The sequence below is a fragment of the Manis javanica genome, chromosome 11 (genome assembly GCF_040802235.1).
Source record: "Manis javanica isolate MJ-LG chromosome 11, MJ_LKY, whole genome shotgun sequence".
Classification (NCBI taxonomy): domain Eukaryota; kingdom Metazoa; phylum Chordata; class Mammalia; order Pholidota; family Manidae; genus Manis; species Manis javanica.
Genome location: NC_133166.1, coordinates 52,635,456 through 52,655,300, shown reverse-complemented (window position 1 = coordinate 52,655,300; position 19,845 = coordinate 52,635,456). Strand labels below are relative to the sequence as shown.

At 37.7% G+C, this 19,845-nt stretch overlaps 1 protein-coding gene across 3 annotated transcripts; it reads right to left on the bottom strand.

Annotated features, from left to right (window-relative positions):
* Positions 1-18,433, bottom strand: PRRG4 (proline rich and Gla domain 4). Of its 3 annotated transcripts, none has more exons than XM_017672598.3 (6): positions 18,295-18,433; positions 17,535-17,659; positions 12,835-12,998; positions 11,054-11,102; positions 9,836-9,968; positions 1-3,871 (listed from the first exon to the last, which is right to left on the bottom strand). In XM_017672598.3, exons 2-6 carry the CDS (start codon positions 17,635-17,637, stop codon positions 3,640-3,642), a joined length of 681 nt encoding a protein of 226 aa, XP_017528087.3. In that variant the 5' UTR covers positions 17,638-17,659; positions 18,295-18,433; the 3' UTR covers positions 1-3,639. The 3 variants fall into 3 exon arrangements, with proteins under 3 accessions (XP_017528087.3, XP_017528084.3, XP_036875556.2); XM_017672595.3 differs by having other exon boundaries at positions 18,003-18,429; XM_037019661.2 differs by lacking the exon at positions 18,295-18,433 and adding an exon at positions 17,752-17,996.
* Positions 18,434-19,845: the final 1,412 nt, after the last annotated feature.

The following is a 19,845-nucleotide window of genomic DNA, read 5'->3' as shown; positions in this document are numbered from 1 at the left end:
AACTTTTTAAAGTAATTTTTTATTAATAAACTTAATAAAGCAACAAAATTGAGTGGAGTGTACATAGACTCCTTGTCCCCACACATGAACAACATTCTCCATTATCAACATCCCACACCACAGTGGTACACTCATTGCAATCAACGAACCTACACTGACATCACTATTACCCAAAGTCCTTAACTGGCATTACAGTTCACTCTTGGTATTGCACATTCTATGGGTTTTGGACACAGGTATAATGACATTTATCCACCATTAAAGTATTGTACAAAGTAGTTTCTCTGCCCTAAAATCCTCTGTGCTCCACCTACTCATCATTCCTCTTCACACACCCTGATCCCTGACGACTTCTGATATTTTTACTCTCCCCATGGTTGTGCCTTTTTCAGAGCCACATATTTGGAATCATACAGTATGCAGACTTTTCAGATTGGCTTCTTCACTTAATACATATTTGTTTCCATTATGCCTTTTCATGGCTTGATAACTCACTTCTTTTTAGCACTGAATAATACTCCATTGCTTAAATGTACCACAGTTTCTCTGTTTGCCTAAAGGACATCTTTGTTGCTTCCAAGTTCTGGCAATTATAAGTAAAAGCAGTTGTAAACATCCATGTACAGGTTTTTGTGTGGACATAAATTTTCAACTCATTTGGGCAAATACTAAGGAATACAATATCTGGTTCAAATGGTTGAGAGTGTATTTGTTTTGTAAGAAACTGCCAAACTGTCTACCAAAGTGACTGTTGCAACCCAACCAGCAATGTAGGTTCACATCCTATCAACACTTGGTGTTGTCTGGTTTCTGGATTTTGATGTTTCAGTAGGTGTGTGTGCTATCTTGTTTCATTTGTGATTCTCTGATTTGTTGAAAATCTTTTCATGTGCTTACTCACCATGTTTATCTTCTTTAGGAGGTATGTATTCATTTTTTGAATTGGGTTGTTTATTTTCTTACTGTTGAGTTTTTTAAGGTATCCTTTATATACAATCTTATGGTTTCACATGAGCAACATGGTTACTACATTCACCCATATTATCACCCCCCCACACATCCCATTGCAGTCACTGTTTATCAGCATTCTTACTGTTGAGTTTTACGAATTCTTTGTATAATTTGGGTAACAGTCCTTTATCATGTGTTTTCTGTAAATATTTTCTTAGTCACTAGTCTTCTCATTCCCTTGATTAAAAGTAAAGGAGCATAGTGATCAAAACCAAAAGTTTCTGTGATATGACTGCCCTTGCACTGTTCACCATGTAAGAACTTATTCACTATGTAAGAACTTGTTCACCATGTAAGAACTTGTTCGTTATGCTTCAGAAGATTGGAGACTATTGAGAAATAGGCTTGGGGTTGATTAATGACTGTGCATTGAGTCCCCTATACAGAATTTTATTGTTGTTAACAACCATTTGATCAATAAATATGAGAGATGCCCTCTCAAAAAAAAAAAAAAGGAAAAATAAGCATAAATATTAACATTCATATATAACTGTTCTATCACATTTCCCTTTTTATATTAAAGTATTATGAGCTCAACATTGGATGCTATACAAGTATCAGTAACTTCACAATCTTAACTCACCTTAGAGCAACAGTTTTACACTAAATGACAGCCTTTGACAGATCTAGGCTGCTGCTAGGGAAAAGGGATTATCACAGGTTCCAAAGCTAGTTTTGCAGTTAGACACTTGTGAGTCAGTGGGAGTAAACAAATTCATGGACTATTTCAAATTACAATGAATAGAAGATCCATCATAGCTTGTTTCTATTAATCTTAAGAAATACATATGTAAGAATACATGTACACATATGTAATAAATGTACCATCATTTTATGTATATATGACAAATGCTTATAAATTTCTCATACAGACTTAATTAATTAACAAGATTCCTGTGTTTTGTAATTGGAGAAAGTATAATTCTATAGGTACAAGATGGGCCTAGAAAAATGTGCTTGCTCATTCTAAACTTAGCTCTCACCAACATACTAGATTTGGGGCAAATTTATCCTTCCATGCTTTAGTCTGACTGTTACAAAGTGAATAGAGTTTGCCTCTGACCTTTTAAAGAAGATTAAAATAAGTGCAAAGTGCAGTTACAAGAGAAAAAGTGCTCTGTAAGGCCAAGGTATGACTAATAGTAAAATTTTTATAGGTAATGTAGGTGGCTTTAAAAAGTCGACTTTCCCTTATATCTAAATGTTGCTAGATGATTGCTTTATGACAAAAAACTGAAGAGATGCCAAGAATCTGAAACAATAAAGTCTCTGGCAGTCTATGATGATTAAGGCCTTGCTTTTATCTGACTTGAGATCATGTTGTCTTAAAAGAGACACATACACTCTCACATACTATAATGATTTATACTTTCTAAACGTTTAATTTGGAAAGAATTATCAAATGCATGTGGGTTTTAGTTTTACCCTAATGAAAATTATGAAACAAAATACAATTTCATAAATGATCTTAAATAATAGGAAAATGCAATACTGGCAAAAACAAAACACAATGTTCTATTTCTCAGGGGTATGTTATTTCTTGAGCTCCTACAAAGAGGAAACAAATTCACAGATATATACACACCTACTAACATAACTTTGGTCCCACACTCACTCCGAAGGTTTATAGCTTATACTCTACTACATTCTTAAGAAGAGACTGGTCATATATAGAATTAGCAGTACAGGGTAAAATAATGACTTATGGTGTTTTGTCCAGACATTAAGATGTACAATGGGTTGCTGGTAACTGTAATCAGTATAATTTTAATACCAGAAAAGTAAATTATGTTTTCAAACTATTATTTATCAAGCCTTAATAAAATTTCAAGATACATAATAGTTATATATAGGTAATTCAGCAATGAAAATGGGTGTTTCTACTTGTCAGTAACATGGACAACTTTATCAAGTTCTAGTCACTCCTAGATTTGAGGCCTACTTATTTATTTGCTACAATAACAACCCTTTCACGTCTTGCCATTGCAGTACTGTGCCCACTGAAGATCTAACTCCCTAGCAAGTAGGTGTCTTTTTTAAAAAAAAAACTACTGACCCCACTCTCCATAATAAAACATGACTAATAACAAGAGTTAACAACTAAAACCTACAAAATATGAATGCTATGCAATAATTAAAATTTAAAACCAAGTGATCATATTAAGGCCACCAATTTACACTGAAATGTCAAATTCTGTGAAGTATTACCAACCAAAAAAGTGATGCTAGTAAAGAATGGGTCCAATATAATGACTTGGGATAATCTAATGATTAGAAACTCTTTTATTTTTTAAAATACTCAACACAAGAAGAAATCTCCATCCCTTATTTGTACACAGGATCAGATATTTCATCAGTTCAATCTTTGACATCCATGACACAGATTTTTTTGAACCATTAAAATAAACAAAAAAAGTCTTCTCTGCTTAACTGAAAGGATATGGAGTCAAAGTTTCTTAACAAGCTGATAATAATCAGGTTCAGGTCCAAGATGCTGACAGAACTTCTGCGGTATAGAACTAGTGCTTATTCCTCCTCTGTTCCCTGCAGTTTGTCCTTTCTGGTTCAGGAAACACAAACCATTCAAATAAGATGAATCTTCCATACCACCAAGATGGCAAAATGGGCTTAGCGAGATGGGAGCGACATAGACTTTTTAAATACCCTAAATCCTTTTGCTGGCCCAGAATATGGTGGTGGTGGTGAAACGCTGTGTTTCCTAGTCAATGCCACTGCCTGTTCATAAGAAGGTAATCCTGTGTCCTCTGGTGAAGGTGGTGATGGAGAAAAGACAGCCTCCTCAGGTCTTCTGAAAATGATGGAGGAAGCATGCCTGCCCCTCACATATGTGGCTGAAGAACTAAACAGAGAGACAGCATTTACGTCTGGGAAAGGAAGCATTTTTAGGTTAAAAAATCCAACTGACTATTTTGAGAGAAGTTAGATCCAACTTATTAATATAACAAGTTTTATTTTACCTCTAAACTCTGAAAGAGTCTTGGAATAGTGGAAAGATTAGGGGCTTGGATGTCAGGCATGGATATGAAACCAGCTCCTCTCATTTCATAGCTTTGTGAACGAAGGCAATTTACCTAACTCAGTTTCCTACTCTGTTAAATGGGGATGGTAACAGCTACCTCAATAGTCATTTTGTGTGGATTAAGAAAGATGTCATATGCAAAGCATCAAAGCAGTGGCTAGAACACTAAATAAGGACTCAAAACATGCAAATTCTCTTTGTCTCCCACTCCTGAATTAAAACTTTCTCAAAGTATGGTGTGAAACCAAATCCAGGCTTTGTTGAAAGACAGCACAACTCCAAGCCAAGGAAACTCATGTTAGATAACAACAGCAGTTGATGCCTGTCTCCCTCCTCACTTTCCCGCTGCAGTCCTGCTACCTGATCCATCCCTCCTAAACAATATCCCTCAAGTAGCCCTCACTTCACTCTGCTCTGAGGAAGCCTAACCTGCAGCCTACTCCCCCCTGAGTCAAGTTCTAACTCCAGTGCCTCCTTTCCAAAGCCCCCCTTATTCTGGCCTTGCCTTATGTTTTCTAGCTCTCTATTCTTGCCAAGGGGGTCTCTTTATACTCCTCTGCATATGCAATGAATTCTCTGTCCGGTCTCTGTGCTTTCCCTGGTATTGTTCCCTTTCTTATATTATTGTCTTTTCCCCATTCCAATGATCTATGCTCAATGATTTAAAAAAAAAATGGCTTAGCTGAAGTACCACCATTTTCACAAAACTTTGTCAGCTACATCAGTAAATGAAAATTGAAACGGAACACTGGTCTGGTGTTTTGAACCTACGTTTTCTCTTCTCACTTGCAAATTACAAATTATAATTTAAGTATTAGTAAATCAATCTGTTTAGACTGCAAAATTGGCTGCCTATGAAATATTATGCAAAAATTAACCTCCTATAGTTATGGCTAATAAGATATTTACAATTCATAAATAATCCCCAACCTCTAGTCAATATTTACAATGATCTTCCTAATTAGACAGTTTAGCAGACCCAAATACTGTAAACTTTTCCAAACTAAACTATTTGATTTGCGTGTTAGAACACCTGTCCTTTGGAGGTAATAAATAATGAGATCTGAAATTAGAGGGAAGGAAAGAGGAAAACTGCAGACAAGAGAAGACAAGAAAAAGATTCGTGTCAATCTAGGAACTGGATAATCAGCCCTTCAATAGTTGAGGGGTGACTGAGAGCATCTATCAGAACTTTACTTAGACAGCTCAACACAATTCCTCCTCTGCCAGAAATCTGGAATGAATTCACGGTAGGCTAGTCACTTGCCACATTCATTAGTTTGTGACAAAAAGTTCTATTTGTTTGCTTATAATAGGAGAGACATGTTTTATTTGAACAAATAAATTATTCTATGTTGACTTCCAAAATTTAAAATAAACAATATAATAATTACATCAAAGTCATTAAATATCTACATAATGATTTCTTACATACACCTTAAATCATTGAAATCAAGTATGTACCAATAACATCTCAAATAAACTGACATCATCATATTATACTTGTTTCCCCTCATAAAATACAGAAACTAAGAAATGAAAAGATCTTGTCTCTCATTTCTTGACATGTTTTTACAAAGAAATGAGAGACAGACGTTTCTGAAAATAATCTTACCTTTTACTCTTTTCTTTCTCAAATACTCCCTCACCCCTCCCTGATCTCTAGCTTTGCAAAATAAGAAAGAGAACATGTAGCTGTAAGAGGCTGTCATTTCCCCATTGTATGTCCATGGCTTCTTTATCATATATTAATTGACCATATATGTTTGGGTTAATGTCTGGACTATCTATCCTGTTCCACTGGTCTTGTGGGTCTGTTCTTGTGCCAGTACCAAATTGTCTTGATTACTGTGGCTTTGTAGTAGAGCTTGAAATTGGGAAGCAAGATCCCCTCTGCTTTATTCTTCCTTCTCAGTAATCTTACTTTTAAAATAAGAGATATTCGGGGTTTTAAATATTTACATTAACACACAGAAAGCATGCATAATAATGGCACCACTTTGCTCCCTGTGTCCTTGAATTCTGCTTCTGACCTCATGCAGGGAAGAAGCTAGGTTTCAGAGAAAAAAGACATAAGAAGATGTAGTAGTGCAGGATGGTAGAAAAATGAAGAAAAACAGGGGAGAAAAGAGAAGGAAATGTCAAACATGAGGACACTGAGTAATGGCTATGCTATCACAGACCTCTAAGTGTCATTGCTAAACACGAGGGCATACATGAACTTTTCTGGAAAAACTATGAATGGGGTGAAAAAGGAGGAAAGATAAAGGGCAAGAAGAGTCTCCAAAGATACATCTTGCTTATTTCTTCATTAACCTGTGAGTTTCTTGGACTCCCCCAAGTTTGTGGAGAAAGCCACAGTGAATAAAATCTTAGTCAAAAGGCCTAGAAAATGGAAAGACTATGCAAATTTCCTATCTGTTCAACAAGAGAAGTTAACAGAAAGTTAATCTCTCACCTCAACAGATATAGTGGCTTAAGAAAAATTAAACAAATTCTTCCATATTTTCTCATTTTTCAAAGTTTTACAGGATTTACAGAGGTCTCTGACAGACTCCTTAGTCCATGCCCGTAACTCATGTTAATGCCTCAGGAAGCTGCTCAGGAATACCAGCTTGGGAATAGAAATACACTTACATTGCTTCATGCCCTCTGCCCTCTTTGCTGGCTTGTCTCCTCTCTGCACCCTTACTGTGGGCATCCTTTAAAGCTCTGAGTCCTGTCATCACACTCAGAGAACTTACCTACTCTTTCAGCTTCAACTTTTATCTCCTAATAGATGAATCCTAATTCTATATCTGTTGCTCTAAACATTCACCTTAAATTTTTATTATAGAAAGTGTTATATAACATAAAATTTGCCATCTTAATAATTTTTAAGTGTACAATACAGTGGTATTAATTATATTTGCAGTGTTGTGAAACCATCACCGCTATCTCCATCACGCTCTTGTCCCCTGGTCACGATCATGAATTTGGTCACATAATTTGGAAGTGTGACTAGGGATATGTAAGCATCAACTTCCAATTGCTTGTCTAGCACCTGGCATTTTTTTTTTAAAATAAGGTTAATTCTATAGTCACCCATCCATAATCACTGAAAAGGTAATATAGATAATACAGAAGATAATGACTTTTTATACTAGTAAGGATGTTGAGATTCTATTATGCAAACAATTATGGCCTAATGAATCTTTATTAAGCTGTATTAATATGCTATTTGCCTCAACAGCAACTATTTTATTGTTATTTAAATTAAAATATCAATAAAAATAATTTAATTTAAATACTAGTTACACTATTTCTACTTGGGTAGCTACATGGCCAGACCCGTAAATGCTGTGACTTAGAGTGAACTATGGGACTTCATGCTCTGGAAATATGGGGACACTGGCATCTACCTCCTGCTTAAGAAGGAAATATTGAAAAATCAAGTTAGCCTTTGTGAATTTTCTGGTATTCTCTTGAAGGACATGAGAAATAGCATCATTAAGTTGTTTATGTAAGTGTTAAATTAGGTAACAAACAACTGCCACAGACTAGAGGAGACATGACAACTACATGCAGGGAGTATCCTGATTGGATCGTGGAGAAAAAGAGTACACCAATGGCAAAATAGGTGAAATCTAAATAATGTCTGGAACTGAGTCAATAGTAATGTACCAATGTCAGTTTGTTAGTTTTACAAATGTACAATGTGTGATGCTAACAATGAGGGTGACTGGGTGAAGGATGTAATGGGAACTCTGTACAATTTTAGCAACTTCCCTGTAATCTAGAATTATTCCAAAATAAAAAGCTTATTTTTAACAATAGGCAGCCATTAGAATAAAATACCTAGGAATAAACCTAACCAAGGAAGTGAAAGACCTATACCCTGAAAACTGCAAGACACTCTTAAGAGAAATTAAAGAGGATGTTAACAAATGGAAACTCATCCCAGGCTCTTGGCTAGGAAGAATTAATATAGTCAAAATGATCATCCTGCCCAAAGCAATCTGCAGATTCAATGCAATCCCTATCAAAATACAAACAGCATTCTTCAACAAACTGGAACAAATAGTTCTAAAATTCATATGGAACCACAAAAGATCACAAATAGACAAAGCAATCCTGAGAAGGGAGAATAAAGTGGGGGTGATCTTGCTCCTCAACTTCAAGCTCTACTACAAAGCCACAGTAACCAAGACAATTTGGTACTGGCACAAGAACAGACCCACAGACCAGTGGAACAGAATAGAGACTCCAGACATTAACCCAAACATATATGGTCAATTAATACATGATAAAGGAGCCATGGACATACAATGGGGAAATGACAGCCTCTTAAACAGCTGGGGTTGGCAAAACTGGACAGCTACATGTAAGAGAATGAAACTGGATCATTGTCTGACCCCATACACAAAAGTAAATTCAAAATGGATCAAAAACCTGAATGTAAGTCATGAAACCATAAAACTCCTAAAAAAAAAAAATAGACAAAAATCTCTTGGACATAAACATGAGTGACTTCTTAATGAACATATCTCACTGGGCAAGGGAAACAAAAGCAAAAATGAACAAGTAGGACTATATCAAGCTGAAAAGCTTCTGTACAGCAAAGGACACCATCAATAGAACAAAAAGACATCCTACAGTATGGGAGAATATGCACATAAATAACAGATCGAATAAGGGGTTGACATCCAAAATATATAAAGTGCTCACGCACCTCAACAAACAAAAAGCAAACAATCCAATTTAAAAATGGGCAGAGGAGCTGAACAGTTTTCCAAAGAAGAAATTCAGGTGGCCAACAGACACATGAAAAGATGCTCCACATCACTAGTCATCAGAGAAATGCAAATTAAAACCACAATGAGATATCACCTCACACCAGTAAGGATTGCCACCATCCAAAAGACAAACAACAACAAATGTTGGTGAGGATGTGGAGAAGGGAACACTCCTACACTGCTGGTGGGAATGTAAATTAGTTCAACCATTGTGGAAAGCAGTATGGAGGTTCCTCAAGAAGCTCAAAAGAGAAATACCATTTGACCCAGGAATTTACCCTAAGAATGCAGCAGCCCAGTTTGAAAAAGACAGATGCACCCCTATGTTTATCACAGCACTATTTAGAATAGCCAAGAAATGGAAGCAATCTAAATGTCCATCAGTAGATGAATGGATAAAGATATGGTACATAAACACAATGGAATATTATTCAGCCATAAGAAGAAAACAAATCCTACCATTTGCAACAACATGGATGGAGGTAGAGGGTATTATGCTCAGTGAAATAAGCCAGGCAGAGAAAGACAAGTACCAAATGATTTCACTCATATGTGGAGTATAAGAACAAAGAAAAAACTGAAGGAACAAAACAGCAGCAGACTCACAGAACCCAAGAATGGACTAACAGTTACCAAAGGGAAAGGGACTGGAGAGGATGGGTGGGAAGGGAGGGCAAGGGGTGGGGGCAGAAAGAAAGGGGGCTTTATGATTAGCATATATAATGTGTGTGGGGGGGCACGGGGAGGGCTGTACAACTCAGAGAAGACAAGTAGTGATTCTATAGCATCTTACTACGCTGAGGGACAGTAACTGTAATGGGGTATGTGGGGGGGACTTGATGATGGGGGGAGTCTAGTAAACATAATGTTCCTCATGTAATTATAGATTGATACCAAAAAAAAGGGCAGCCATTTAAAAAAATTCATATTCTATAAATTAAAATTAAAATTCATATTCTATTATTCATTAAGGTAGAATAATGAATTAAATACTACTCTTGGTACTTACCCTGGATGTCTTTGTCTGTTACACTTAGTGATACAAAGATAGTAACCAACTAATCCAAAAATAACCAAAAATACTCCAGCAGCAATTAATCCAGTCAGAAGGCCCATAACATCGATTTTCTCTCTGTTGGCATCTTAAGAGAAACCATTAAAATAACATAAATGTAACATGGGTATTGGGCAGTTACTGCAATGGGGTATGGGAGGGACACTGTAACATGGGTGAATGTAGAAACCACATTGTTTTTTCATGTGAAACCATCATAAGAGTGTGTATCAGTAACACCTTAATAAAAAAAACACATCTGAAAAGCACCCTCTAATATTGCAATAAATTTAACACTGTATCTAAGCATACTATTAAGCATTTAATAATAGATTTATTGTATTGTACTTATTTATTTAATCCTCTTTTTTTATTGAAGTATAGTTGATATACAATATTATATTGGTTTCAAGTAGATTTACCCTCTTTAATATTGATGTATTTTAAAAGTCTTGTGCTAGACATATGACCTTGAACAATTTTAAATGACACTTCCTAAAAGCCCTAGCTATGGTTTCACTTCTTTTAAATAGGTCATATTAAGGATAATATTCAAGACTAAGAGGAATAAAGATATTTTTTGTTCAACTAGACACATTTTGGTATTAACAATTAAGGTAAATGTATTCAGCAACTCTAGGGAAGGAAGCCATGTTAATATACTCTCTCTCTAGCTGGGGTCCTACAGAAGGGGAAAGAAAGAAGAGCTAGCAGAAAAAAACACCTGACTAAAAAAAGCAGCTAAAGATGATTAGTACAGATAAAATAAGGGATCTCCCTTCCCTAGAAGATGCTAAATTCTAACAATCTTTATTTATGTACTAGCACAAGTATTTCATTTCCTTGTAGTGGTGGGAAAAAAGTTAAAATACTTTACTACTTCAAACTAATGGAGTCCTATTTTTATCCTGTGCAAGTCTTCACTTAGATGAGCTGTTTAAAACAACTTTAAACATATTATCTCATTTCCCTAGTATCTCACCAAACTTGATTTTCAGTATGTAAAGATGAATGTGGCTGTGGCGTAGAAAGCCCAGTGTGTAATTGAGAAAACTTCCTTGGATTTACAAGTTATGTGGTTGAGCAACAACTAACCTCAAAGAATGAAACTAAAATGAATTATAATAGACTAAAGGTAGGAGAAACATTAAATTTGATCAATTCTTGTCTTACCTGATTCTGTGGTTGGTCCTTTAATCGAATATTCCTGCCAAAATGTCATCTAAGAGAAAGGCAAATTTTCCAAGTTTAATTTATTATCATTTCACTTGGTCCCAGTGAGCTAGACTAGGGGTGGTAAATTCATGGCATGTGCCAAAACTGAAGGAACAAAACAGCAGCAGACTCTCAGACTCCAAGAAGGGACTAGGGGTTACCAAAGGGGAGTGGTGTAGGAGGGTGAAGGGAATTGAGGTGTATTATGTCTAGTACACATGGTGTGGGGGGGTCACAGGGAAGACAGTGTAGAACAGAGAAGGCAAATAGCAAATCTGTGGTATCTTACTACACTGATGGACAGTGACTGCAATGGGGTATGGGTAGGGACTTGGTAATATGGGTGAATGTAGTAACCACATTGTTTGTCATGTAAAACATTCATAAAAGCGTATTATCAACAATACCTTAATAAAAAAATTCATGGCATGTGCCACAGGTAAGACAGCAGTTCATTCAAGGAGGGCATGACTCACTCTAATGAAAACATTACCACCCACCACTGTCTCTCCCAACTCTGAAATTGGTAAGGGGACTGCTACCAGTGCCAGCTCTCTATGACTATACTCTGCTATTTTCCTTTTCCCTGCTCTGAGCCCCTCCTCAGGCGCCAGGGGAAACTGTTGCCTTAAAGAGTTGGTGAAAGTACCAAAGGTACTTGAATTGAGGCAGTGGACTCTGTATCATGTTTGAAAAGGAGTCTGAATTTTTCTACACTATGTGGGTCCTCAATTTGCTAGGGGGTCTTAGTCAAAGGTATTTTTTGATTTGGAAAGATGTCCCTAAGACTGTTTAAGCTCAGTGTTACTTGAGAAAATGGAAGTGGATTTTACAGAACTGTGATAAAATTAGAAGATGGGTTTACGAAAAACAGTAAAATCTCAACAGGCGCAACTATAAAGTATAGACTTCATTTTCCTTCTCTAATAGATGAAGCAGATCTTAGTAGGGAGTGAGAGGCTGGGCACAATTTTGGAAGAAAAAAGAACTGAATTCCATTAACACCTGCATTTGAAGGATATGTACAATACCTTGTTGTTAGTCAATAAAATAGGAGTCTTGAGGGAGAGGAAAAGGAGCTTGGGTTATTTAATCTACAAAAGTACAGAATTTTTGTTACTTAACATTCTTCAATAATATGCCAGATTATAACAGTGACAGTACTGTCTGCCTGTTTTGAATCTTTCCAAGATTAACAAACAGGATAGAATTTAATTATATTTTTAACATCTAAAAGTTTCTCCTTTAAGCTACCAGATATACCAAACAATAAATTTCTGGATGCAGGAACCGGATTATTTTGTATCCTTAGGCTCTGGCAGTGCACTTAACAGCTAGCAGATTGTTAATAAATACTTATAATATAAATACGGTAATCAAACAGGGTAAGGGCACTGGTAGAAAAATTGCTCTGAGTCTTGAATGATTGACCTGAATCGTAGAATGAATTCAAATAATATACTAAGGTTTAATTCACTCTGCTTCACGACTGTTTTAAACATAATAAATATTAAACATACAAAATCACAACATAATTGATAATTTGCTAATTACTGTAAGCCCAAAAGTATGAAGCCAAGTCTAAATAGGTTAATTAGTATTTTATGGAAGTAGAGAGAGATAACAGACATACAATCTTGATTTTATTTAAAGTATAAAATTTCTACTGACTAAAAGTGCCATTTTCTTAAGTACAATTTAATAAATTTCCAGCCAAATAACATCATCAACCAAATTACCGTTTTATCTTCATCCACAAATATCTCTCTGGCTTCTTCATAATTACACAGTTCTTCTTTGCACTCTCTTTCTAGGTCCCCAGGAGTGAAGAACTCCAAATCAAATCTATTATATAGGAGGCGTCTATGTATGAAAAAGTTTGCTTCTTCTTTTGATGTAAAGACTAATAAAGAAAGAGAAAGACCTCAACCGTTGATGAAAATAAGGCAGAAAGTTCCTGTCTTAATTGTAAAACATGAATAGTTCCCCTGATATGTTAAATTATACCAAAGTTTCTTGTATGGTTTTAAAATCTGACAAAAAGAGAGATACCTTCAGGAAAAATAATCTCTGCTAAATATGAAATATAAATATAACTCCAGATACTTGTGTCAATGTGTTCAAAATTATCAGCAAAAATGAAAGTTACTTAAACGTCCCTCCAGACAATTATTTTGCCAGTAAATGACATAAATGACAGGCCATACTATTCTATTTCTAAAAGGTTGGTCCCCTATCATCTTGACTGAGAATAATTAAGTCTGGTGTAATAGAGTATTCAACTAAGTTAGAAGGCACATTCTTGGTTTTGATCTGGCTTATCCATTAGTTGCATCCTGAGATAAGTCACATATCTCTGGGCTGCCATTTCCTCATTTATAAAATTGGGAAATGAACTAAGAATCACGAAGATCTCTTTATGTTTTAAAATTATAAATCCATACATTCATATTAAAATTGTTATATCAAGTTTATACTAAAGCTTATCAAATTTTAAACATCTAAGATAATAAAATCATAGGATAATTGTAAGACTAAGTAAAAGATATTCAGCCCTTCTTAAAGGAGTAGCTCCCCTCCTTCCAGTCATCCGCTATGTTTCTCCTTTACCCATCCCCTACTATGGGCCCTCCTTTATGGGACTCCCTCTTCATTTGTGGGGAAGGTAAATGGAAACATGAAGCATTAAGCACAGGCTGACACAAAACCAAAATACCCCATCATGGCAGTATTTTCAAAGCTCACAAACTCTGGACTCGTTCTAGACTCGTTCTAGTATCACACAAACAAAGCTTAAGTGACCTTGCCCCAGATCACATTACTGAACTGGAATTCAGGCACTCTCTGAATGCTTAGAATGTTAAAGTGCTGGTATTTCTCACTTCTAACCATTATTAAAGGAAGAATATAGTGAAGTGGGTAACTGGTAACTGGAAGACAGCTCAGGACTGATAAGAGATCATGGTCTGGAAGAAGACTAATACTGATTTGTGAGTAATCTCAGGGTAACCATTTATTCACAGCCCCTTAAGAAAAGTTGTAACATGCAGGGTATTTTTTCTATTAACCAATCATCTTTCCAAACAGGTCTAAATATTACAGAGCTGTTTTGTACAATACAGTAGCCACTAGCCATATATAGCTACTGAGTATTGGAAATGTGGCTAGTCTCAATTGTGTTGTATGTGTAAAATACACAAGGAAATTCAGAGACTTAGTTTTAAAAAAAACTGAAATATCTCCATGTTTTTATATTGCTTATATTTGGAAATGAGATTTTGGATATATTGGTTAAATTAAACACATCACTTAAATTGATTTCACCTATTTTTTAAACTTTTTAAAAGTTTAGAAAATTTTAAATTATTTCTGTAGTGCACATTCTATTTCTATTGGCCAGAACCATTCTAGCATATTCATTTCTATGTTATACATAATATATATGGGCTATTTGAACCTAGGGGGAAGCTAGAATGGGATCATTAGTGATAGTTGTTTTAAGAAACATTCCAAAGGGCAGATCAGTGTGATGAAATATTTGTGTTTAATTCTCCCATGCCTTCTTGAGATTTTATGCTGTCACCAAATAGAGACAGAATTAAATTTTTCCAATTCTTCATCATCACTCACTCATTGGGATTCTTGCAATGGCCTCTTAAGAGGTCTCCTTGGTGCTCTATAGTTTGGCTTCCAATGCACCTGGTTCTCATCTGCTTTTGCATTTTCTGTTTTCTCTGAACAAAACTTTCTTTTAGTTTGCTCTCTCACCTCCTTTAGGATTTTATTCAGTGTTACCTTGAACTCCCATCCCCACCCACCCACTCTGGCACTCCCTATTATATTTCCATTTTCCCTGTAGTATTTATCACCATCTGGTGTTCTTTACGTACTTACACATATTTGTAACCCTCACTAGAGTGAAAGTTCCATTAAGTAACGCAGTGATGTTGGTAACTGATACACAAGAGGTGCTCAAAAACTACTTACTAAACGAGTGAATGAACTCACTTCCCTATAGCAGGAAGGAACTCTAGAGCCTAAATTCTACACTGAAGCAATTCACAGGTAAGGTTGGTGGTTCTCAGATTGGCATGGGTTCAAAATACTAAACCAGCAATGAAGTAATTCAGAGCCTGCCCAAGTTAGCTATTCTTACTACATCAAATCTAATTTCAGAATGGAGAATTAGGTAACTGCCTCAGTAAGGCTACTTTGCTGATGTGCCCAGATCTGTACATTTTATCAGCTAAAAAAGCAGTGCCAAATTTCTCATTCTCAGTCTTTTATTCAAGTAGGTTATCTAAGTTGGAAATATCCCTTGTCCTCCAAGTGGAACTCAATAAAGCTACTTTCAATTTGAAGGGAAAACAAAAAAGAGTCATAAACATTCTTGAAATGATATTTATGCCAATAAAAAGTCTTCCCCTCTGTATTAAACATGCTGCTGTTTGCCACCTCCTTGAGTGTGACAATTCTGATTCACTCAGTGGTTGACCTTAGACCTTCAGAGCCTTATCAAACATTTCCCTTCCTCCCTTACGATCTTTGCAGAAATACTTGTCCATTGGTATGTGGGTTCTAAGTAACCCTGAATTCCTTGTAATTGAGAGAAGCAAACTTCTTTGTCTCTGGAGCATTCTGAACTTCCAGCAAGAACTTCCTCTGGCCATTGCTGAAGGATGCATGGCCTCTGTGCTTCTGTATTTGCTTCCCCAGATTCTCTTCCCATCTCTATTTCTCTCATCTTAGCCCATCCCAAGAGGCTGTGCATTCTAATATATCGAATACACCAACCCAGATATTTTGTTCTTTTCCTTTTCCCCACCTTCTTATGTTTTTAAGTCATTTTAACCCCACCCTTGGGTTTTATATGAATTTAGCTTAAGGTCCCTTGTTTTCCCAGTTACTTTTCATATCTCCCACCTATTTATATATCACATTGGCAGACAGCACTAGCTTCTGTGCCACATAGCTCTCCTGAGACAGAGGTACTGCTACTCACTCTTTTCTCTGCCCTTGAGCTCTCTCTGTAGGACAGTTTATGGAGAGTATCTCTTTACACCCTTCCTTCCCCACCAGTTGAAGAGGTTCTTCAGGGTAGGGGATTATGGTCTTTCATTTCTAAACCACCAGTACCTAGCAGAGGACCTGGCGCACATAGTATGTGTTAGTAAAGTGGTTACTGGATGAACGTATCTGCTTTTAAAATATATGATGCTGCATGTACATATCCTACGTGTATTTCCAGCCTTCCACACTCAAGTGTGATATCTAAAATCCCTTCATAGTTCGTTATGTCCTTGAGAGTGTCTTTTATGCCTGTATCATGTGAATGAATACACTCATAAGCATTCTGGGGATCAGCATCTGGTCCAACTGAGTATGGACCATCAACCTTATATATGACCATACACCTTATATATGGTGCAACTTGGGAGGTACCAAGAAGGACCTTGCAGAATCTCTCCCTCTTCCCCCCCCGCCCCCCCCCTGGCCTGTCCCTAGAATTCTGCCATTGAGGTTTGATTCCTTTAGGCTAAGATACTGCCTTATCTTAAAATACACATGCACATACACACACCCTCCTAGAAGGTTTAACACACTTAACTGTGTTCATCATTAATAAGTCATCCAGGAATATTAGTGTAACAGATCCTTCCCAAATGAAAATGACCTGATAGTAGGAAATCTGGTAAGAAAGAACAAGGGACAGGAATGTGTGGGAAAGTAGATCCAAAGTACTGGCACTGTATAGGGAGTACAATGACTAGGCAGAGAGAAGGATGCTGAGAGCCAAAGACATTTTTTTTCTTTTCCTTTCTGGTTTTTCTAGGTTAGGCTTTTAAAATGTGGGCAGGAACCAGTCTGTTTATAACCTGGATCTCACAAGGTATTGAATGCTAGTTTGGCAAGCCCCAAACCTATCCTTCTCACAACCATCTGACTTTATCAAGATAACCAAACACTTTGAAGTGAAAAGGGACTTAAGAGATCATTCGACTCCTCACCCCCATCAATTTATGGATGAAGAAATTCAAGCTTAAAGGGGTTGAGGAATTTGCCCAGGGTCTAGTAAGTCCAGACTAAGTCTTGGATTCCCCATCTACCTTTCTAGGAAAAACAATGATATGCTTCATATAATTACCATACAGCCTTATCTAGAAAAACAGCACTCACTGATTTTCAGAAGCTGAAACAGGTTTACCATTCAATTAACCACAAACCAGGTCTTAGTTATGTACTTATCAAAACTCACAGAAATAAATTTGTATAAATTGTACTTAACAAACAACATTACCAGATAAACCCCAAGTTAAAGCAAAGGATATTTCAGTGCTTCTATGATTGACGGTGGCGTGTAATTTCAAATATTACACATTTCTCGTTTGAGATCTCGGGTTTCCAAGAGGGTTTTCTTGCAAGTTGAAGCCATGCTTACCTTCTTTTCCCGCATGCCCAGATTCCGTTGGACTTCTTGTGCAATGAGGAAACGCGAAGGTTACTATGGGCAGTTGGCTGAGTAGAACCAGAAATGTAAACATAGTCTGGCAACTGTCAAACAAACTAAACAAAAATAACAACAACAACAAAAAAAAACACGTCAAAAAAGCGCCTGGCTCAGCACTTTGAGTTTCTTGGGCAGCTCACTCACCAACCTGTTGTGCTCAAAGCCACTGAACGACTGCGCCCCACTCAGTTTCGGTCGCCCCAGACCGACCCGCGCTGGGAAAGCGGCCCCAAGAGCGCCTAGGGACAAATGCCAAGCACCGGGACTCTCCCGACGGTGAGCGAGCACCTGTCGCCGCGGGCGACCGTCTGCTTTGCGCCTGAATCAGACTGATTTCGCCTAGGAGGCCCCCTCCGAGTAACCCACTTCCAGCACGGACTAGGCGGCCGGGCCCCGCACCTGCAGCTCCGCGCCCATGTTCCAGCACCTCCCGGGCCGGAGCCCCTTCGTTGGGTAGTCCCTGCGGCCGCCAGACCCTCGGTCTCAGCGGCCCCCAAATCTCGGCAACGCCGCGCTCCGACTGAGGAAGCGCCTGGGATTCGCAGAAGGGCGCCTTGCATGAACCGCGGGGACGCGCGAAGCCGAGCTCCCGCTTAGACGCCCGGAGGCCGCGGGGCTGAGCTGTGGCCGAGGAGGCGGCGGCTGCTTGGGGAACACCAGGCTGCGCTCCTCCCCCCGGGGGCCGGCCGACCTGCGACGGGTGGGCCCCCGGCGGGCGTCTGCGGGTAGCCTGCGCTTTGTTCTCGCAACCGCCGAAACTTCTGCCCAGAGCGCTGGGCGAGCCCGGCCGCCCGCAGCCAGTTATGGCCCCGCCCTGGAGCGCCGTGGCGGGTTCTGCGCTGGTTTCTAGAGCCAGCGTTCTCTGCGAATTGCAGGGAGCATTTCCAGTTCTCAGGGCTAAGCCGAGCGCCCTCCGCGTGTTCCGGGCTTTTTGCTTTGGGCTCCACTAGGCTAAGGGTCTGTCTTGTGGATACCTTAGGTCAAGGGTTCTCGAAGGGTGGTCCAGCAACGAGAACAAAATATTCATTAGAGAAATCCACTTTATTAGTAATATGAAATGGGAAGTGACTTTAAGATTAATCGATTACATTGGTTCTCAAATTGTGCTTCACCAGATCTGGAACATCTCTAAGATCCTTTCAAGGGGTTCCCAAGGTCAAAACTGTTTCTGTTGTAGTAATAAGACATGATTTGCCTCTTTCACTTTCATTCTTTCGTGAGCATACAGTGGAAATTTCCAGAGGCTATTTGAGATGCAATGGTGTCATCATTTGGCTAACAGAATGTCTGCATGTGTATATTCTTGTATGCTAGTAGGTTTACCAACATGTACATTTTTACAGAGATTAATAAAATTTCATCTCAGGGCTCACGTACTTCTATAATCTTTGCTCACACCTTTCGGGATATCTGCAACCTCATTATTTTGAAACGAATAGTTATCTTGAAATATTAAACTTTTCTTTGAGTCTATGTGGAAACAAAGAGTAAGTACACTGTGTTGTCTTGATTTGAAATATTTCGAAATTTTTTCAGTTTTAAGGTGTAATATTATGATAAGTACCATTAGATATAATTCACATAAATAAAAGCTCTTCGGGGCTCTTGATGATGCTAGAGTGTAGAGGTCCCAAGATCAAAGCGTTTGAGAATTACTGCTTCAAGTAATGAAGAACACCTATGCCAGGTGATGTTCACATACTTCCTTGTCCAAATACATGCTTAACAGTTCTTTGGGACATTATTGAAGGTTCTATGTTTTGGCCAGAGAGGCTTGGTACTAGCTAGAAGCCTGAGGAAACATTTTCCCCCTTCCTAATCTTTAATTCAATTTCCACTCAATTCTTTTTTTCTCCCCACAAAGGCCTATTTTATTCTACTTATTTAGAATAAACTGAATTCTTCCTAAACTTTCTGCAGAAATTTTGCTTTCCTAATGCCTTCTAGACACTGCAGTTTCTTTTCCCTTCTCCCAGTCTTTTCTTCCTTGATTTCCATTTGTCCACCTTGTTTGCTAAATATTTTTTTAAGATATATCCTTCTCTCCCTCTTCAATCATTTTATTGTTCTTAAGCTATTGGGATCAACTGAAGAGGCTAAAAAATGATTTCTTAGAGCTGATATCCTAGAACAGGAAACATGTTCATTAGAACACCCATTCTATTTAGTCATTCATTTAGCTAAACTACATCGCTAAGCTCTGAGCATAGAGATAAGCAACAGTCCCTGTTTTAAGGAATTT

Excerpts from the sequence above, each read along its gene's own strand:
- PRRG4 (XM_017672595.3), bottom strand. The coding sequence starts at position 18,163 with ATGCAAGGCGCCCTTCTGCGAATCCCAGGCGCTTCCTCAGTCGGAGCG. Across the intron at positions 17,660-18,002 it reads ACATGGGCGCGGAGCTGCAG|TTTGTTTGACAGTTGCCAGA; the intron begins GTGCGGGGCCCG and ends ATTTTTGTTTAG. Across the intron at positions 11,103-12,834 it reads TTGTGGATGAAGATAAAACG|ATGACATTTTGGCAGGAATA; the intron begins GTAATTTGGTTG and ends CCTTTCTCTTAG.